The following is a 19672-nucleotide window of genomic DNA, read 5'->3' on the forward strand; positions in this document are numbered from 1 at the left end:
TGATGTCACATCTGGTGCACATATATTGGTGCAATGTCTTTTTACTAAGTTATTATATTAATCTAGCTGGTTGCTTAGCTCAAGGTTCAAGGTGCGAGATTGTTATGTCTTGTCTTGTTATGTCTTGTGCACAGTCAGGAACATAAGAACAAGACTCTGGTACCTCACAACATTGTAGCAGCATCAATAATAATAATAATAATAATAATAATAATTACCATGCCTGAGGGCGAGAAGCACGCATCCGCCTGGACCGCCTGGGTGACAGCAGACTGCTGGGCGAGCGCTGGCTCTTTGGAATGGGGGGTCAGATCAACATATCCGCCTGGGTGACAGCAGACTGCTGGGCGAGCGCTGGTGCTTTGGCATGGGGGGTCAGATAAACATAATTATGGAATGAATTCTGTACTGGCCATCATCATCATCATTTGCATCATCATTCATTGCCATCCTCAGTTGCTGCTTACTGATGCATGTGTCCCTAGCGATGACACCAGGGAACGACAGTTTTCTACCTCTGGTCTGCTTTGAGGCAGGTTTCTAGAGAATAAGGGAAGATATAACCTCATTGTCAGCTCTGTACCAGTGGCCGGCAAACTATGTTCGTCTGGATCAGACTAGTGAAGAAACACTGGCCATATATGGAGCGTGTCTTGAGTGTACAGGGTTTGATGAGGTGAGATCAATGAAATGTCAGAACAGGTCATATATGGAGATCTAAGGGTGGCAGCGGGGGCAGTGTATTGATGTTGATGACATGTTTATGAACACGTCATCAAGTGATGTCACGAGGCATGACCATATATGGGGTTGTGACTGAATGACTGACCGACTGACTATAGCAATGATTATTATTATAATGTTTTTTTAACAAAAACCTTTTGTTTGTGTGAAATATAGTAATCGATTTTCATTTAGTTCACTTTTACATATCCCTAACATCCAGTAACACAGTATAATAGCCTGGGCTTAACAGATATTAACTAATTCAGAGTTCCTTGTTGCTATTCAGTAAGGTCTCCTAGAAAAAGATTGACAATTAGTGGATTTGTAAATATCATATAATAGGCTATTTACTGGATAGACAATCGTTTCACAAAGCTGAAAGGAAAGTGTCCTCTTCACGTTTCCTCTGATGGGCCTCAGAGTGCCTTGTTGTCCGGATGGAGCTTCAGAGACATCAGGGTTTTGGCCTGAGCTGTAAAGTAATTGGAGCCCATGATACTGCGTGATAGGATCCTCACAGGGGAGCATGGGAGATAGATAGGCAGACTGAATATCCTCAAAGGCCCAGGGTTTGCATTTTTGCCACATGTGCTTCCCCAGGCCGGTGACTCAATGAGGATGGGGGTTCATTGTTGTTGGTTTTGACTACTGACATCTTGGAGTATTATATCAACTATACAGCCAGTTTACTTCTGTTTTAAAATCATTTATTGTATTTATAATTATCAATTATCTTCTTAGTAATTACTTTGTTAATATCTTTTACATATTCTGTTGATAATTAAAATATATTATTAAATCATTGCAAAAAATGTAATTAATCATTCGCTATTTATTTCTTTAAATATATATTTTTTTATCCCACGATTTTGTAACCCATTTTTCACCCCTCTGTCAATTATCTAATGTGATCCTGGGCTCTACACACCCTCCGCCAACCTCATTCGCTATTTATAATTCAACACAATATATCAGCAAAAAATATATCAGCAAAAGCAGCAGTCAGTAATTTAATGTATGGTATCTGTGTGCTGTAGGTGGGATCAGAAGAGGACAGGATTTCCTGGAACACAGGCTTTTAACTCAGACCTGATTCATCAAATCAACAAGGTAAGGTGTGTGTGTGTGTGTGTGTGTGTGTGTGTGTGTGTGTGTGTGTGTGTGTGTGTGTGTGTGTGAGTGTGTTTTCTTCTGTATACATAGACGTCTTCACCGCTTTGTGCATTGTTCATGAATCATTCATAAACATTATACGGTGCATTGTTTATGGGAGAAATGCCATTACTTCCATAGTGGAATGCCTTAGCATTGGCTACCTAGCTGTGCTTAGCACATAGCTCCACCCACCCGTGGGTTTGAGTGCAAACCATTACCACTCTTCTGACATTTTTATTTTTATTAAAGTAAGAACAATGGCTTCTATTTCAGCGGGCACATTTTCCAGGAAGAGAAAGGCTATTGGCTATTGATTATGTAATTTTTGAACTGTCCATATCCCACCAATGAGACTTGGAAAGAGTAGACGGAAATTATGTCATCATGAGCATTGGTGAGAACCAATTTTTACGAAAATATGGTTGAGAATGGGTGCTCATTTACAGTACGTGAAACAAAATGTTGATATTTCGGTGCAATTATTAACAGGGGAGCTAAAGTGACACTATCATTTTACATCGATGTGCCCACTCTTCCTGAGTGCCCACTCCTCCTGTTGCCCGACAGATGGGCTGGTAGAGAAGCGATGTGGTGAAGAGTTCATAGGATTTATTCTGTTTCAATCGATCCTTTCAGGCACACATACTGTAGAACATAACCCTGACAGTACAGCGAGAGCAAATGAGAGGCTGCTAGACGCTGTTGATAAGGGCTTTCTCTGCTCGCCTGGAACCTACTGTAGCACTGCTCACATTATAGCCATTGAGAGCGTCAGTGCAAAGCTCTGGAGCCAATGGGGGAGGCAGGAATGGGCGGAGCCGGAATACAGTGCTTGATGTTGCCATGGTAACCGGGTTCTGTAAAAAAAAAGAAAAGAAAAAGATGTGTGGGAGGTCATTAGGCTGCATGAATGTGTAAGGACTAAGGGAGTATGAAGGAGATGATGTTAAATGCATGTATGCATTCTGTGGAGTGTGCGGTGCACATACTTGTCGTTGCTGTCAGGTGGAAACCACATATATCCAAAATGGTAACTTTTCAGGAAATGGGGGAAATGCATCCCATGTATAGTTAACTAGTCACAAGAACTTTAATACGTTTCACTGGTTAAATATTTATAAAGCCCAACATCACAGATCTATAAGCTCAATGGATAGTGATGCGAGTAATGCGACACCCTGTGAGCTTGCATATCAGCTCTTTTTGCTTTTGTGTGACACTGTAGTATGATGAAGTAGGCACTACTGCCTACTAGGCAGTAGGGCATTAAGGCACCCGTGGGTGGAATGGAACAACGTACAATAGTGGGTGATTCTTAAAAAGGTTAGTGAAAAACACCCGCAGTCAAGGAGGGATTGAGATGAATTAATTACACAGTCAGTGTTTATATATGAAAAGAGTTTATATATGAAAAGAAAAAAACTAATAAATATGGAGATATGAGGTCTGACACACACACACACACACACACACACACACTGTGTAGCTCATGCTTTATTACCTGACCTTTAAATTGATGGTAAATCACAGAGCACAAAGATGAACCATTCGTGACGACAGAGGTGTGTGTGTGTGTGTGTGTGTGTGTGTGTGTGTGTGTGTGTGTGTGTGTGTGTGTGTGTGTGACTTTGCACGTGTGTGGGTGTGACTGTGCGCATATGCACGTGTGTACACGTACATGTGTGTGTGTGTGTGTGTTCTTGTGTGGGCACTGGGCAGATGTGTGTGTGTATGCATTGTATGCGTGCGCCCGTAGCTGCTTGTGTGTGTGTGTGTGTGTGTGTGTGTGTGTGTGTGTGTGTGTGTGTGTGTGTGTGCGTGTGTGTGTGTGTGAGAGAGGCTGCGTGCGTGCATGCGTGTGTATGTGTATCATTGATTTTAACAGCTGCACTCTGTGAATGAGTCACTTTGCCCACTACTTGGAATGAGTTTGTGAGATGCCCGCTGCCCTTTCCTCTGCCAGGGCTGTAGGTTGTGCTTCAGAAACAGTACAATAAACACCCTGTCCACATTCCATGAGCAATGAACTGAGCATTTACTGAGTCAAAGGTTATTGATTAAAAACAAGACTGGAATAGAGATTTGGCAGGAATAGGAGACCATGCTCCAGGCTGCTGATTTGATCGCACAACCTTAGAGGTCGGGAGATTGGCTCTATAGTATCATGTAGAATATCAAATTGTACAGATTTATAATAATGCGTCACACATCGCTATGACGTTGATCACACAGTTTCTGATGGTAAATGACCGTGCTGCTCGTGCAATGTAGTATAAATTAAGCCTTCCTCCCTCCAACAGGCTATCAGTCCTGATTGCCTATCCTGATGCAATCTATTTCAGGATTGCACTGCACAGTTCAATTAATGTTCAATCAGTTAACTGCTATGCTAGTAGTGATTATTTCATGACTACCTCATTGGTAGTCCTTTAAGCCAATGGGGAGCCTGCAATGCCTTCCCATGTGTGTGTGTGTGTGTGTGTGTGTGTGTGTGTGTCACACCTGCAGCTCCCTCATTTCTTCTGCCTGCACTCCAGCTGTAAATTACATCCCGCAAATAATGGGTCTTAGCAGGGAGGTCAATGTGAACCTTGCACAGGGTTCACATGATTGGATAACACACACAGATGGCCCGTACTGAAGATGAGTGTCTCTCTATAATGAGACAAAGACAGCTGCCTTTGTCTGTGAACTTCCTCTGGTCAGTCTCTGGCCATTTTAAAAGAGAACCAGGATATCAGGATCCCCTGAAATTGCATGTCCTTATTCCATGTTTCATTTCCATGCTCACTACACGGTGTCAGAGATGCCTGTGTGATCAATGGATGGAGCTCTCTCCATACTCCACTCTGGGGCAATTATCTGACAGCTGGGAGTTTTTCTTCTCCCAACAGTCATCTCTGTGCAACAAGGCTCTCCAAAGAGACACCCACACGCCCCTCTGATTCCACTTTGTCTGCCGTGTGCACCACTTCACGCACACGACAAAGTTCCCTTTTCAGTCCTATAAAGCAGTGGTTCTCAAGTATCTCAACCTGTCGGTCGGGACCCCTACATGCTTTTGGGGGGTCCCCAGATCAGATGACAGTGAAGTGACAATTTAAGGACTTTTAATACCTAAAAAAGAGACCATTACTGCATGAAAAGTAATCAACCATCTATACCATAAAAACAAGTCAAACATTGGCGTAATCTATCTATAAATGCACCACGTCTCTGTCTGTCTGTCTGTCTGTACGTGTGTACGGCTGTAATGCACGTAACTCGTGAACCGTTCGCCCCACCGACTTCACATTCAAGACACGTGTGCCACACCCCCACAGGGAGTGCAGTGCCCGGTGTCGAGAAGGTCGGACCCACGGTTGTCCAGAACCGTCACAAAAGGCCTCTGCCGAGGCTCTGGACAGGGCCCCTGCAGTCCATATATGGAGCTGGACATCACAACACTCAATATTTGGGCATGCCTGATACAGAACTCCATATATAGGAATAAAGGAACACAGAGAAATCTCCATATATGGGCATAAAAGGGACACAGACATGTCAGAGTACCCGCTGTACCTGTATGTAAGTGTCCCATATTGGTCTTATCCACGCAGGTTATACACCTACATTATATCTATAGATCTAAAGTGGCAAAGTCCGGGCCTTGTATATGTGTGGCATTCAGCCTGATCTTTAATCCGCAAATCTGTATTGATTTATAAGACGGCACAGCCGACCTTTCCTATGCGTCACTTTGAATTAAGACGCTGACTCATGCTTGTGTGTCCTCCACGTCACCTGTCTCTTGAATCTTCTGCCGTTCTCTCCGTTTATCTTATTACTAATGCATGACTTGATGTTCAATTCTGACTTCTCTGTCCTTCGCCCGCAATCTGTTTATCTATACTCTGGAGTGTGTCCAGAGTATACTTAATACAGTAGGCCTACCTACCCGTTATCAGAGTGCTTGGAGGAGTCAGTCATGTATGACGTACCAACTTGGGAGAGTTTGGGGATCACGATAGTGGGGCCAAAACTGACTGACTGACTGACTGACTGACAGACAGACCTCCTCCTCTTTCTCTTTTTATTGCTTTCACAGTCTCTCCCTCCACTCTCGTCTCAGACGACTCTCTGCCCTTCCTCTCTCTGACTGCACGATACCTCTTACAGGATGGAATGTGCGTCAAGGGACAGCCCTTTGCCTCTGCCCCTTGTAGCAGCTTGGCTAATAATTGATGGCCCGGTGTGACTTTGAAGGATGTGTCAAAGTTCGGTCTCGCACTGTGAGACGGAGTTTGTGTGTGTGTGTGTGTGTGTGTGTGTGTGTGTGTGTGTGTGTGTGTGTGTGTGTGTGTGTATGTGTGTGTGTGTGTGTGTGTGTGTGTGTGTGTGTGTGTGTGTGCATGTGTGTGAAGGGCGTTGGACCACAGGATGTGTCATAGTTACACAGGTACACAGCGCAGCGATGCTCTTTGACTCTTCGTCTCTTTTCAATGAAGACTGTGACAAATTCCAAGTAGTGACACTCAAGGACCTGCTGATCACAGAGGAGAGAGAACAGGTTGGGTAAATGGATTAAACTGTGACGCCACAGGTTGTTTACTTTTACAATTGAGGCTTGTCTAAATCTAAATTCATATTGTGGATGTTTTTTGGCTGGAATTAATTGCCTTATTTGTTGTTCCCTGTACTGTGACATTCAAAAAGAATGATTGTGGTTATTTGGCTGAAATGCTAAATCAGCTATTTGATATAGTTCTCGCCATACTTAATTGATCTTATACTCTGTGTGCATGGGTGGCATACCACCACCACCATTTGCCATCAGATTAAAATGACTTTCGGTGTGCTAACACAAATTGATACAGTAATTAATGTAAATAACATACAGTCACTCTAATGGTTGCTTAGGTGTTGCACTATGAACACCACAACCACACCCTTTGATTACACTGTCTAATGTAAATAATATGTTTCCCATTGTTGAAGTACAATTGTTTATTTTGGCACTGTTGTTTAAGCTCTTCTGAGAGAGGCAGTGCTTCATGCAGGTCTATCCTTCTGTGTTTATAACAATTGAACATTTCAGGAAATAGGATATTATAGAGAAAAGTGAAAGTTATTTACTTGAAAGTGCACTGTTGTTGTGATCCTGCACACATTAATGGCCCCGATTGTCTCATGTAACATTTGCTGAGCTTGCTTTTCTACAGAAACGCTGTGCTTGTGCATCGCATCGCATATACTGTAGTAGTGTGTTACAGTGGTGGAAAGTACAGTAACATTTACTTAAGTACTGTACTTGTGTACCATTAATGTGTGCAGGATCACAACAACAGTGCACTTTCAAGTAAATAACTTTCACTTTCCTCTATAATATCCTATTTCCTGTTGGATTGTTTAGTTGATCCGCTTCTTTCAGTAGACAAGCCGGTAAAATGTTCAATTAGGTATTTGTACTTTACTTGAGTATTTCTAATTTCCAATACTTTTCTACTCCACTACAACTCGGATCCAAATCATTTTACTGCACTACATTTATTTGAACACTAGTAGTTACTAGTTACTTTGTAGATTTTGATTATAATTACACTAACATTACACTACATTAACCACTTCAACCCTGTGTACACTTAGGCCATTTGAAAATAAACAATCTGCTATTTTCAAAAGATTTTTATACATTTGAAAACTTGAAACAGCACATTCTGCATAATGAGTACTTTCTATTTTGGTAGCCTACTTTAAGTACATTTCGACGTCAATACGTCAATATATTTCTATATTGCAGTATTGATACTTTTACTTAAGTAAAACACGTGAGTACTTTTTCCACGACTGCATATACGTAGCCTACGGTTTCATGAAATCACACCTGGGTGCTGCTTCCTAAAATCACAGTATTTTCTTGGCTACTGGGCAACTCTGCTGGTTAAGGTTCTTTTCTCAAGGACATTCAGCATTACTGTTTCACATGGAGAGAAGAGTTTTATTTCTTCACATTGTCTATATCATTACCCAATGCTAAACGTTTGAAGCTAAAGGCCTATTCATTTCATAGTCCAGTTTTCAGTGAAGAGGCTGTGACCACCGAAAACTATACAACATGAGTTCACGCCGTGGTGGTCACCGCTCACACAACACATCTGTTTTTACTAACCACCGTTTCGGTGGTCACCTCTTCACCGAAAACCGGACTATGAATAGGCCTTAAGTCTAACATGGAATGAAAATGTAATCTCCAGTTTGGCGGTGAGTTGCGCATCCAGATTGTTTTGAAGGGTTGGGTGTATAATTGTATTTCCTGTCATTGTTGGTAGAAAGGGTAATGTTTTGTTTGAGGATTGCTCCATCCATTACATTCTTTTCTGTGTGTGTGAGAGGTCAGTGATAACTGATAAGACAAGGCTGTAAATAAACTCCTCGCACATCGATCCAAAGTTTATAGAATGGATTGCGCACAGCGGTACATTTTCCCTTACACATGACATTTGGTTAACGCTATAATCCCAGGACAATCCCTGAAGTACCTGCTACTGCTGACAAATGCCCACCATAGAAAATGTCACTAACCTAAATGCTTGACACTTGCATGCACTATCCCATGGAACCAAGGAGTGACTAGAAAACTAAGGAAAGATGACTTTGTCACGGTTCAAGTCAGGAGAGCTTGTAGGACCCAAATGCAGGAGGAGGCAGAGCAGGTCATTTAAAAAAGTTTAATAACTAAAAAAAACTAGAACACAAACGAAAACACTGGAAGCACAAAGGTAACAAGACAAGACACACACAACATACCACAATGAACTAGCAAGGAAACACTGGGATCAGGGGGGTATAAATACACAAGGACACAGGTGAACACAACTGAAAATCAACACTGGGATAGGCTGGGGAACTAACAGCACAAGGTGGAAACACTAGGCAAATCACAATACAGGTTGACAAGGCAGGCAAACAGTAACAAGGCAGACAGGAGACACTAGGAACAATTCTACAAAATAAAAGCACACAAGGGTAAAGCAAAACTCACACAGGAACTAGGAAACCAAGAACACAATACTACATAATCAGAGGAACACAACAGAAAAGTAAAACACCAACCATTACTGGAAAACATGAAAACCAGCACGTCACGGATCGTGACAGACTTAGTTCAAATGTTTGTCCTGTCAATGGTATTGTTTGTATGGATCGAGTTCACATACTGTATATGACTAATCATTGCCTTTGGCATTCACACATAAAAAAGTAGCTAATGCTATTTACTTTTAGCAGCACTGGCACAACTTTCCATTGATCTGAAAAGTTTTATGGAATTGTCTTGACAGCGATGTTGGATTAGATCAGACCAGTGAGTCCAGGTGAATTGGGCTTGGTCATCTGTTTACACAATGAATAATTGATGACCCAGGCCCCATAAATAGGACCTGAATCTGATGAGGGCAGCAGTGCAGTCTCTCTTGGGGAGAAAGAGGGAAAAATGCTGCATTTGACCATGCTGTGGCTATACTGTAGGTGTTTGTGTTAGGCAGTGGGCGGTCGAAACGTGGTGTGTGTGTGTGAGTGTGAGTGCGTGCGTGTCATTTCAGTTGACTTACATAAAGTCCTACGAATTGTTTTGTTTTTTGTCAGAGATAATATAACAATTGATGCTTGATCTTCGTTGAAGGGCAAATTGTTTTGGAAGATGTAAGCAACCTTTTCCAGTCCTTTACGGCATCTAAACAAACTGTTTGATGGATGATGTTGTGAACTGGGGTGTTTCAGTATTCTATTTGAAAGCAGGCAGGATTATATTTCATATATCAGTGATATCTTTCAGTAATGGTTTTAGATAAAACATATGCTATCTTAATAATATATCTCATTCTTTGCACGAGTGGATAGACTATAGCTGAATGCTACTGAGACTTTAGTACAGTATATAGGTACAATATAGCCTATTATGTAGAGCAGTGATTCTCAATCAGGCCACGGACCCCAAAAGTCTCACATTGAATTGAACTCTGAGAGTGTACACATGTAAGATTCTGGTCAAATAATCTCCTTGCTTATCCCATTTTGGGAACGCCTTTTGGTGTTAGCATTATGTTATGCTTTAGCTATTGAAAAATAGATCTACAAGCTCATAGCGCGCCACCAAGTGGCGTGCTACGAGCTTGTAGGTCTGCTATTTTTGAAAAATCGAAGAATGACTGATATAGAAACATAGCTTTTTCAGAAAACTGTCATTTTCAAACAGACATTTTTAGAATCTGATCTCAGGTCAAAATGGGTTAAGCCCACGCTCCAGCCTCCTTGTTCTCTGGTTAGTTGGATTGTTTTTTTCTATGACTTTCTAGTTTCTATGACTCTCATTTGGGCTCTATCCTTGCGTCTCCTATCCTTGTTTTGGGAATTATCCTCCATGTCTATATCGAGGCTTCTTGTATTTTTCCACCCGGGTTTCCTAGAGTCTTCTATCTCGGTTCCACCAGATTCTGCAATTGGGACTGCCTAACTGTTATGAACCCTAAAAGGTTACAATCTTGGAGTTACATGTCATTTAGCTGGGAACCTCCTGGGAGTGCACGGAGCACACGTTGACAACCAGTGATTTAGAGAACCATGCAGAGAGCATTAGTCATGCTATGTTCCATAGAGACTCTCTCAGTCTCATCATACTTACTTGGAAAACAGCGACCTAGTTATAAAACCTTTAATTAGCTTTGTTGATGTTGTCTACAACTACAACTTAAGTATGGAGAACTCTCTCTATTCAATTTCTAAGGAGATAGTTGACTTGAGGACTTCCCAAAGTGCATATGTCTTCTGGATAGAACTAGGCAAAGATGTTATAGTGTATGTGCGTGCAAGATTATTAATTGATCATGAAATTCACAGGATGTCTTTATCCACTGCGAACAAGCTGGGTTGGAGAAATTACTCTTAAACAGTGGCCCGTTTGTGTAGCGTTGATGGCAAAGGGCCTATTGCCAGAGGACCTCAGTTGAATACTGGTCTGATCTCCATGAATCTTATTTTTTACACGTCTGTCTGTCTCAGCAATAACTCAGATAGTGTTAGTTTAATTCGTTTTCACCCCTTAAGCCTGATATACTTCAACATACAAGAAAGTGTCATTTTTGCCATATAGAAGGTACAAAAACATCTAGGAAGACAACCTCTTGTACTCATTGCAACTTGCACAGGTTACAACAAGTGGATTTTGAACCCATGATGAAATGTGACCAGATTTGACTGATTGCCTGCCATTGCGCAAACTCCAGCTTTTCACCAAAGGAGAATTTTATCCAGTTAATAACTAGAACATGTCTGAAATAAGTGTCAGAGCTGTAAATATGAAAATATAAATATGTAGCTAGGTGTCATGTTAGAGACCACAGAAGTGAATCTTTCAAGCCTGTTGAAATATATTGTAACCGGTAAAAGGAGTCTGTGGTATGTGCACTCCTACACCTGCATGCCTATTAGAGCATGTGGGGCCACAGAACAGGCAGTTTTGATGGTAGCAAATGTTTATTCGGTTCTTTGGTTCACAGAGGGTTATAGCATAACATGGATGATGATGGATGATGATTTTGACTGGCAAGAGAAAGAAATAAGTAACAGTCAATAATGAGGATTAAGTCAGGCGTAATCAGACGCAGTAAGAAACATAGGCATAGGCAATGTAACAAGTAGAGTATTCGGAGGGCATTCTGGTGATAGGAAAGGCAGACTTACAGTCATGCATCGGTGTACACTGTACAGGCACCTCTCAGTGAGGGACAAAATGTTTGTATGCTGCCTAGTTAGGCCTATATATATCCCTCAGGTGTGCTGATTATTGGCCCCGCCCACGCCACCAACAGGCAGCCTGCTACTGCTCCGCCCCACTCTCAGCTAGAGTGGTGGGGTTTTCTATACCGGTTTTCTCAACTCGCTGTGTTCTGCAAGACATTACTCTATAAGCCATATCTCCAAAACTGGTGGGTCAAACTGAACAACCAATATGTCAATTGGAAGCTATGATTCCCTGCTTTCATATGAAAATTCAAAAGAATCTAATGGCAGTCCCTCAGTCAAATTTTGTCACAAATATCCTTAATAGCTTTTAATGGATTTAGTATTTGATGGTGATGCACCTTTTAACTTGATATACAGTTCGAAAAATGACAGAGTTACTGTGTGGGGGAATTAGTGTATTCTCTCTCTCTCTCTCTCTCTCTCTCTCTCTCTCTCTCTCTCGCATGCATGACGCACGCTCCACATTGTAATTAGCAGGCAACAGCGCAACACTATCTCGCTCTCTCTCTGGTTCTAGCGCCACTTTTTCCCCTATTGGTACCCTAAACATAGGGACATACAGTCATAGGGAGAGACATAGGGACAGACATTGCTGTTCCTTGGAGTTGCTGCACCACTCAAAACCTAGTGTATCATATCTCTCTCTCTCTGTTATTTTTATGGTACAATGAACTTGACAGTTCATATGTCTTACCTTATCAAGATCAGTTACTCTCTAATGGTCTCTATTACTCTCTAATGTGTATAAATCCTTCAACATTATACCACAGAGTAAAATCAAGTTATCAATCTGTAACTGCATTTATACATGGTCAGAGCATGTTTATGATTTTGCCCTAAGTTCTTAAGTTGTTAATTAGTTCTCATTCTGCTTGTCCTCTAGAAGAGCTTTTTAAGATGTTGTGTTGTAAAGACATAATGAACCTCCATTCATTCCCTGCGTACAATAGTTTGGCCAGCCTTGAGTTCCGTTTATAGCCACTCCTTTAATGTTGAATGCTTTGAAGTATAGCCAAAGCTCATTGGATGAGAAGCAGAACCAGGGGTTCTCTCCTGTCCCAAACAATAGTCATTCTGGTAGAGAAAATTGGTCAGAATAGCCTTTAGTGGCTAATTACTAATTACTGAGGACCACAAACACGCAACACACGCAGCACACACATACTGTAGCACACCCATACAGTGATCCAGGCTAGACGAGGTCTCAGATCACAGATGAAAGTGACCATTTTGTGCCACCCTGCATAGAATCAACAGTGGTGTGGGAATAGGGGGTCAGCTGACTTTCTTCCTTCCACGTTTTACAGTAATTGTAATTATATTACAATAGTATATATAATTAGAGAGTTCTTATGATAACCACCTAGATGCCCAATGCACAATGTACTCAACTGTATCAGACCCAATCAAGTTCATTTATCTATCCTCTAGTTACTGTAGTACAATACATTAAAGCATTGCTCTCTTTGACACACGTTGCTTTGAGTAGCCATAACTGGATACAAGTCAGATTTCAAAAAGATAATCTTGGGCAAGGAATGACACAAGTCCAACTGAAGCAGCAGTATGCACAAAGATATAATGTTGATAACTGTATCTGTTTGTGTATGACTCAGCTGGTTCATTGATATCTGCACTCGGGATCATGATATACTGACCCCCCCACTTCAAAATGCGTTCCAGTGCTCGTGACACACACGCACAGTTGCACACACACGCACACACACGCACGCACACACGCGTGCGCACGCACGCGCTCACACACATGTGTAACTATGAGAGGGAGTGAAGAGGGGAGATGGTGCAGAGTGCTGGAGGAACCCACGTGTGTGTGACTGTGTGTGTCTCTCTTTCTCTCTGTCTCCCTCTCTCTCTGGAGTGTACAGCCGCTGCGGTGCGTTAATGGAGGACTGGGGGTAAGCTTTTGTATTACCAGCAGACCCTTCTCTCTCTCTTTCTCTCTCTTCCTCTTGCCCTTTGTCTCCGCATGCGCCCCAGCTCGCGGCTGGCTGTGCTGGGAGCTGTGGTCCATGTTGCCTGGTTGAAGAGGATCGAGGTGCAGAGATTTCCCAGCGTCTTCTCTAGGCATGAGCGATTGTTTGTCGCGGTGAGGTTGAGGTCCACACAGGTTGTGTTGTGCTGGTTAAGAGGGGGCACTGTCACGAAATCCACCAGGGGACAGGCTCTGGGGTGTGTGGTCATTTGTCTTCCTGCTGTGTTGTTTTGTTTCCCTGCAGTGGAGAAGTCGGTAGTCTAGTGCTGCTCCATCACAAACAAAGACACTTCAGACGCAATACAATTGCCTTGTATTTTTTAGCTAATAGCTCAAGGCACATGGTGAAACGTTATATGCATTTGTAGAAATGTACAAATGGACCCTTACGGTTACATTTGGTTACATGTGTACACTACAGTACACCCTCTGAGGTAAACGAATACTACTGTGTGTGCCCACACTAGACAGTCGGTAAAACAATACCTTGAGAAGAAGCTAGTGTGTAATGGGAGGTGGTCTGTGGTGTATGTATGCTGTCTGTGAGCTGGGCGAGGGCTGTAGCCCTGAACAAAAGCCCCCCTCTCATATCCAGCTAATGGATTAACCAAGCATGATAAACACACAGATCTCTGAGTGTGTGTGAGTGTGCGCACACACAAACACACACACACACACACACACACACACACACACACACACACACACACACACACACACACACACACAGGCACACACACACACACACACACACACACACACACACACACACACACACAGACACAAACACCCTGCATGCTCCACTATAAATGTAGAACTTGATGTTGGACCTCTGCAAAAAAATTAATCTCCATCATTGATCAACTGGATGTCAGATTGTATTCGGGGTCAGTATGTCTCTACTCCACTCTACTTCCTCTCTCTCCTCCATTGTGAAAAGTGTTCCACCACCCATTGCCTACCAGTTGACCCAAATACCCATGCAGCTCGTACCCCTCCCCCTGACCCCCTATCCTATCCAAGCACAGCTCCATCTCTCTTTCTCCCTCCCTCTCTCTCTCTGTTGTTTTCCAGTGTGAGACCCCCCTCCCAGGGTTCATCAACAGGATCGGTATAATGTGTGAGGCATAGCTTTGTTTTGTGTGGTATTTGGCAGCGATGAAGCAGTGATGTGGATGCCATCTTGACCTGCTCTCCTCTATCCATCTTTGCTAGTTTTTATTCCGAACACGTCTTGAGAGCTCGATTTCTGGTTGGAAAAAAAATGTAATCCATTGGGAAGTGTTATGTTAGATTTGTACTCACAATACTATCGCTTAAAACAAAACAAAAAATGTCAAGTGTTCAAAACTTGCCATGTGTTATGTGTAAGCATTTAAATATTTCAATTATAACGGAAGGTCTCATATTTTCTAGAGTTTAGGGTTTACTGGAAGCTAGTACCAGCTGTATTACTATAGCATTGGCATCTAGGTATCTGGTATTTTGAAATCTGTGAGGTTCAAGGATTGTTATAAATCTGTGAGGTTCAAGGATTGTTATAAATCTGTGAGGTTCAAGGATTGTTATAGATCTGTGAGGTTCAAGGATTGTTATAGATCTGTGAGGTTCAAGGATTGTTATAAATCTGTGAGGTTCAAGGATTGTTATAAATCTGTGAGGTTCAAGGATTGTTATAAATCTGTGAGGTTCAAGGATTGTTATAAATCTGTGAGGTTCAAGGATTGTTATAAATCTGTGAGGTTCAAGGATTGTTATAAATCTGTGAGGTTCAAGGATTGTTATAAATCTGTGAGGTTCAAGGATTGTTATAAATCTGTGAGGTTCAAGGATTGTTATAAAGGTTCTTGACAATTTAAGGGTTAGTTATTTCTAGAGAGAGAAATTAAATAGATTTAGTATGTGGCAACGTTTCAATGTAACATTTCATAACAGCACATCATTCACCAACACCAACACCAAACCTACTTTATAATATGCCCCATTTTGCCCTTTATGTCTTTGTCTTTATAATTTTACTTTTTATCTGAGGTTTTAATCATTTTCTTCACTGTCTAATACTGTAAAATGTTCTAGGGTTGCACTTCCTGTTCAGGCTGCTCTGTCAAAACTGCTGCATCTGTGAACATTAGCAATCAGGTGTATCATATTTGTTATCGTGTCAGTATTTGATGTTTTGTTTGTCCTTTGGATACACAAAAAAAAAAAAATGTATTGGCTTTGAAAGGATTTCCCATGCTTTCTGCTTCCTGTCACACAGCAAAATCCCTTGTGGGTCCTTTTGGGTCGATTGTTATACTCAATTTGAATGACTGAAGCTCCATTCCTTTTAAGGTGCTCCTAATCAGGTAACGAGCAGCCATCTTGCTGCTGCATTCTGGGAGATGAAGTTTCTGAGGTCTGGGATTTTGTATGCTGACCATATTTGTGGTCCATTTCTGAGTTTTGACTCAACAATTATAACTGAGGATTTTACAGTGATTATGTGACACCTTAGAGCAGCACACTGTCAGCATGCATTGCTCTGTCTGCTGTGACTGAACACTAGCATTAATGCTGCTGCTGCTATGCTGCTGCTGCTGCTGCTATGCTGCTGCTGCTGCTATGCTGTTGCTGCTGCTATGCTGCTGCTGCTATGCTGCTGCTGCTATGCTGCTGCTGCTGCTGCTATGCTGCTGCTGCTATGCTGCTGCTGCTATGCTGCTGCTGCTGCCTCACAGCACCTTACTAAACCCAACAATTCATGTCTTATAGCTTATATACTGCAGATTCACACGGGAACATCTTTAAAGTTTGTCATACTCCCATGATGTCTCATATTGGTCCTTTTAAGTCCTCTCTCCACGTCATCAGACAATTTGTGCCCTCATTTCTGCAAGAGTGTCATCATTATCTTTCCCGCAGCTATTGATTTCCCGAGGTGGCTCTAATGAGGACTTGAGATAATATTAGTCAGGTCTAGATGAAGCGTGATTATACTGCCATTAGCAAGCAGCTGTCGCTGCATGCTAATGGCATTCATTTACAACTGACGCCAGTTGTAAATGAATGGCCAGATATCAATCCTATTGACAAAGCCACCTACTGTACCTCACAGGAGAACAATCTACTGGAACTGAAAGCACTTGCCGGTTCATGAATGAGTGTGTCTGACCTCATATCGCAATTGAAGTGTGTAGAATGCATGCGTGTGTGTAAAATGAATCTAATTGTCGCAGTCAGCTTATCTCTGACATGAGATTCATGTGTGCCTCTGATGGTGCTCATTTGCAATCATGTGATGTATTATTGCATACATTTATTGGACCACAGTCTCTTGGCAGATTCAGCTTGTGTATTTTCTGAGTGAGTGCCTTGGTATGGTGTCCATGTATTAAGGAACATTTCCATTTCTAACACCAGTTCCTGGTTTTATAGTTTCATAAATGACTTATTTAAAATAGTGAAAATAGGAAATTGTTGTGGCCTTGTAGAGGGCTGACTATTTTTGAAAAATATATATGACATCTCAATACAGCAATGCAGTGCCCTTTGTTGACTCTGCTGTGCTGTGCTTGTGTTTCCTCCCACAGCGCATGAGGAGCGCTACTCCGCTGCCGACCTCCACAGTCTGAAGCCACTCTGCCAAATCCGGGACCATGTCTGGAGCTTACGACGAGTCCGCCAGCCAGGAGGAGACCTGCACAGACAGCTTCTGGGAGGTGAGACACAGAAACCTTTTCATGTCAAGGACCACCAAATTGACACTATTTAACCCGCGGACCCCCATTAGAAGAGATATGCCAGGAACCCCCATAAGAGAAGACTTTTACGGCTCTAGCAGTAATTTCAAGGACCCCCAGTTTGACATGCATTTTTAGTCTAAGTACGGACCCCCATTTAATGGCATTTCTATCTCTGAGACCCCAATTTATATTGTAAAATCAATGTTAATTTACTGGTAACTCTGAGAGCGTTCAGAGTTACAGACCCATAAGGGTCCATTTGTTTCCAAACTATCATTTAGCTGGGGACCCCCTGGAACTCCCTCAAGGACCCCTGGGGGTCCCCGGACCCCACTTTGAGAACCACTGTTCTCAGACTGCTGAACAGTGAATTCCCGGGATGTGAGACCATTTTTGCTCAGTCTTTACTGGTGTAATGTGGGATGTGAGACAACCTTTTCAGGTTAGCGCTAAGGTTGAGCGGGAACTGCTACGTGATGAGCAGCTCCCAATTCACTCACTCACTACTTCCAAACTACCTCCTCTGACAGCACGGGACTACTGTTAACAGAAGAAATCATTGGCCTCACAAATTAAAAATGGAAATAGAAGATTGCACAGCCCCATGAACTCTCAGTAAACCTGTCTCACTCCTCTGAGGAGTGAGCTAGTTTGGAACAAGTCTTCACAGTTGAAAGCTATCTTGGAGAAGGAAATGTCCAAGACGTTAACTCACAATAAACCCCTAAACCCCTTTGGAACTGGATAAAACCAACCTTTCTAGATAAAAGCTAAAACACCCTTGGTGCTGAACTCTCATTAGAAACAGGAGGTGAGACAATCTGGGAACACCCCCAGAGTCCAGACTACATCAAACATGTAATGGTAAACCGCTAAGCCATGAACTCCCAGTAAACCTGCCTTTGAGCCATACAGTTTGTAAAAGGTCATTACACTGCTAAATGACGAACACGTAATGGACTTCATGTAAGATCAGTTAAATGCTGGGGCAAGACAATACAGAAACAGCAATGTGTTGCTGTTTAGCAGGAACCTTGTGTAGGATCCATGTTTCGTATGTTTCTGTTTTTGTTTCTTCTTCATAAATTAATTCCCTATTTTATACTTTGTTGTTTGATTGCACAAAAGCAACATAGCTGAAGCCATAAAACTCATAATGCTTCTGTATGGAGATTAGCAATTGTCTGTGGGGTCTTATAAATATTTAACCAATGAGAACATTGGTTACATTACAGGTATTTGGAACAAGATTCCATTTCCTGAAAAGCAAAATAAAATAAAAAATAATGCAGTGGTGCTGAGTGGTGCTTACCTGAAAAGTAATGTTCCGCCTGACAGTGACGATTTACTGATATCGCTGTGAGGCGACTGCTTTGTGCTAGACCTCAGCTATACCTTCTAGCACTTCCTGCTCCACAATGGCAACATTAGGAATACGTAGTTCCTGAACTTCAGACCACATCAAACTTTTTTGATGTGTGCTTCTGCTTCCAGCTAGTGTGATGACAGCAGTATCCAGTATGGTCTCTGAAGGACTCCTGTCAAATTGCCTTTCACTCCAATGTATATTAATGGCGTCAATTCAATTATTTAAAGGGAAAGCAGTGTCACATATAGTTGGTACTAGTATTATGAATACTATTATTACTTTTGTTAAGACATTGTTGCCTCAAGTAAATTATTGGTGGGGTTGAAGTTATTTTCTCCCCACACACCACAGCCTTGTTTTAAGAAAGCAGCAGGGCCATGAGAACCTGTCTTCTTTCAACATACAGCACAGTGCAATCCATCACAGTCACTCACTGCACTACAGTAGTCGCTTGCTGCAGTGCTGCCTGCTGATAGCTGACTAGGCTGGCTTCTGCAGCAGTAGAGGATGGCATAGAATACAATCATTTGCCCTCCACCCCATTGAGGAGGGTAGTCTAATAGTGCGTCATTTGTAGGGTGTAGTATGGGCATTGGGTTACATTCTGTTGAACTATGTAGCCTACTATATGTAATTCATGTCTAAGGCATTTCCTCCGCACATGAGAGCAAAAATGGCTGTTGTGTGAATATAGTCAATACAAAGCAACATTGTTGCTGTATAGCGAAACACTCACTTCTCTCATCTGTTTGTGCTCTTCTCTCTGTGTCTGTCTGTCTGTCTCCGTTGCTCTGTGTCAATGGAGAGATGCAATTGATACCTCCCCCCCCCTGCCAGCCACTGCTTACATTGCATAACTGCACACCCCATCCCCTCACTTGCTGTGTTCCCCCCCCCCCCCCCCCCCCCACATTTTCTCATACT

General features: G+C 42.2%; 1 protein-coding gene across 1 annotated transcript in view; it reads left to right on the plus strand.

The window, feature by feature from the left end:
- The window catches only part of pacsin1b (protein kinase C and casein kinase substrate in neurons 1b), a 31127-nt gene that overhangs the window by 2084 nt on the left and 9371 nt on the right, over positions 1-19672 (plus strand). Inside the window, exons 2-3 of the mRNA XM_080775296.1 lie at positions 1764-1836; positions 17227-17355. Of these exons, the coding sequence (XP_080631422.1) occupies positions 17293-17355 (63 nt within the window). The 5' untranslated portion in view covers positions 1764-1836; positions 17227-17292. The remainder of the gene's footprint in view (positions 1-1763; positions 1837-17226; positions 17356-19672) is intronic.

This window comes from Protomyctophum bolini, assembly GCF_963924005.1.
Source record: "Protomyctophum bolini genome assembly, chromosome: 2".
NCBI lineage: Eukaryota > Metazoa > Chordata > Actinopteri > Myctophiformes > Myctophidae > Protomyctophum > Protomyctophum bolini.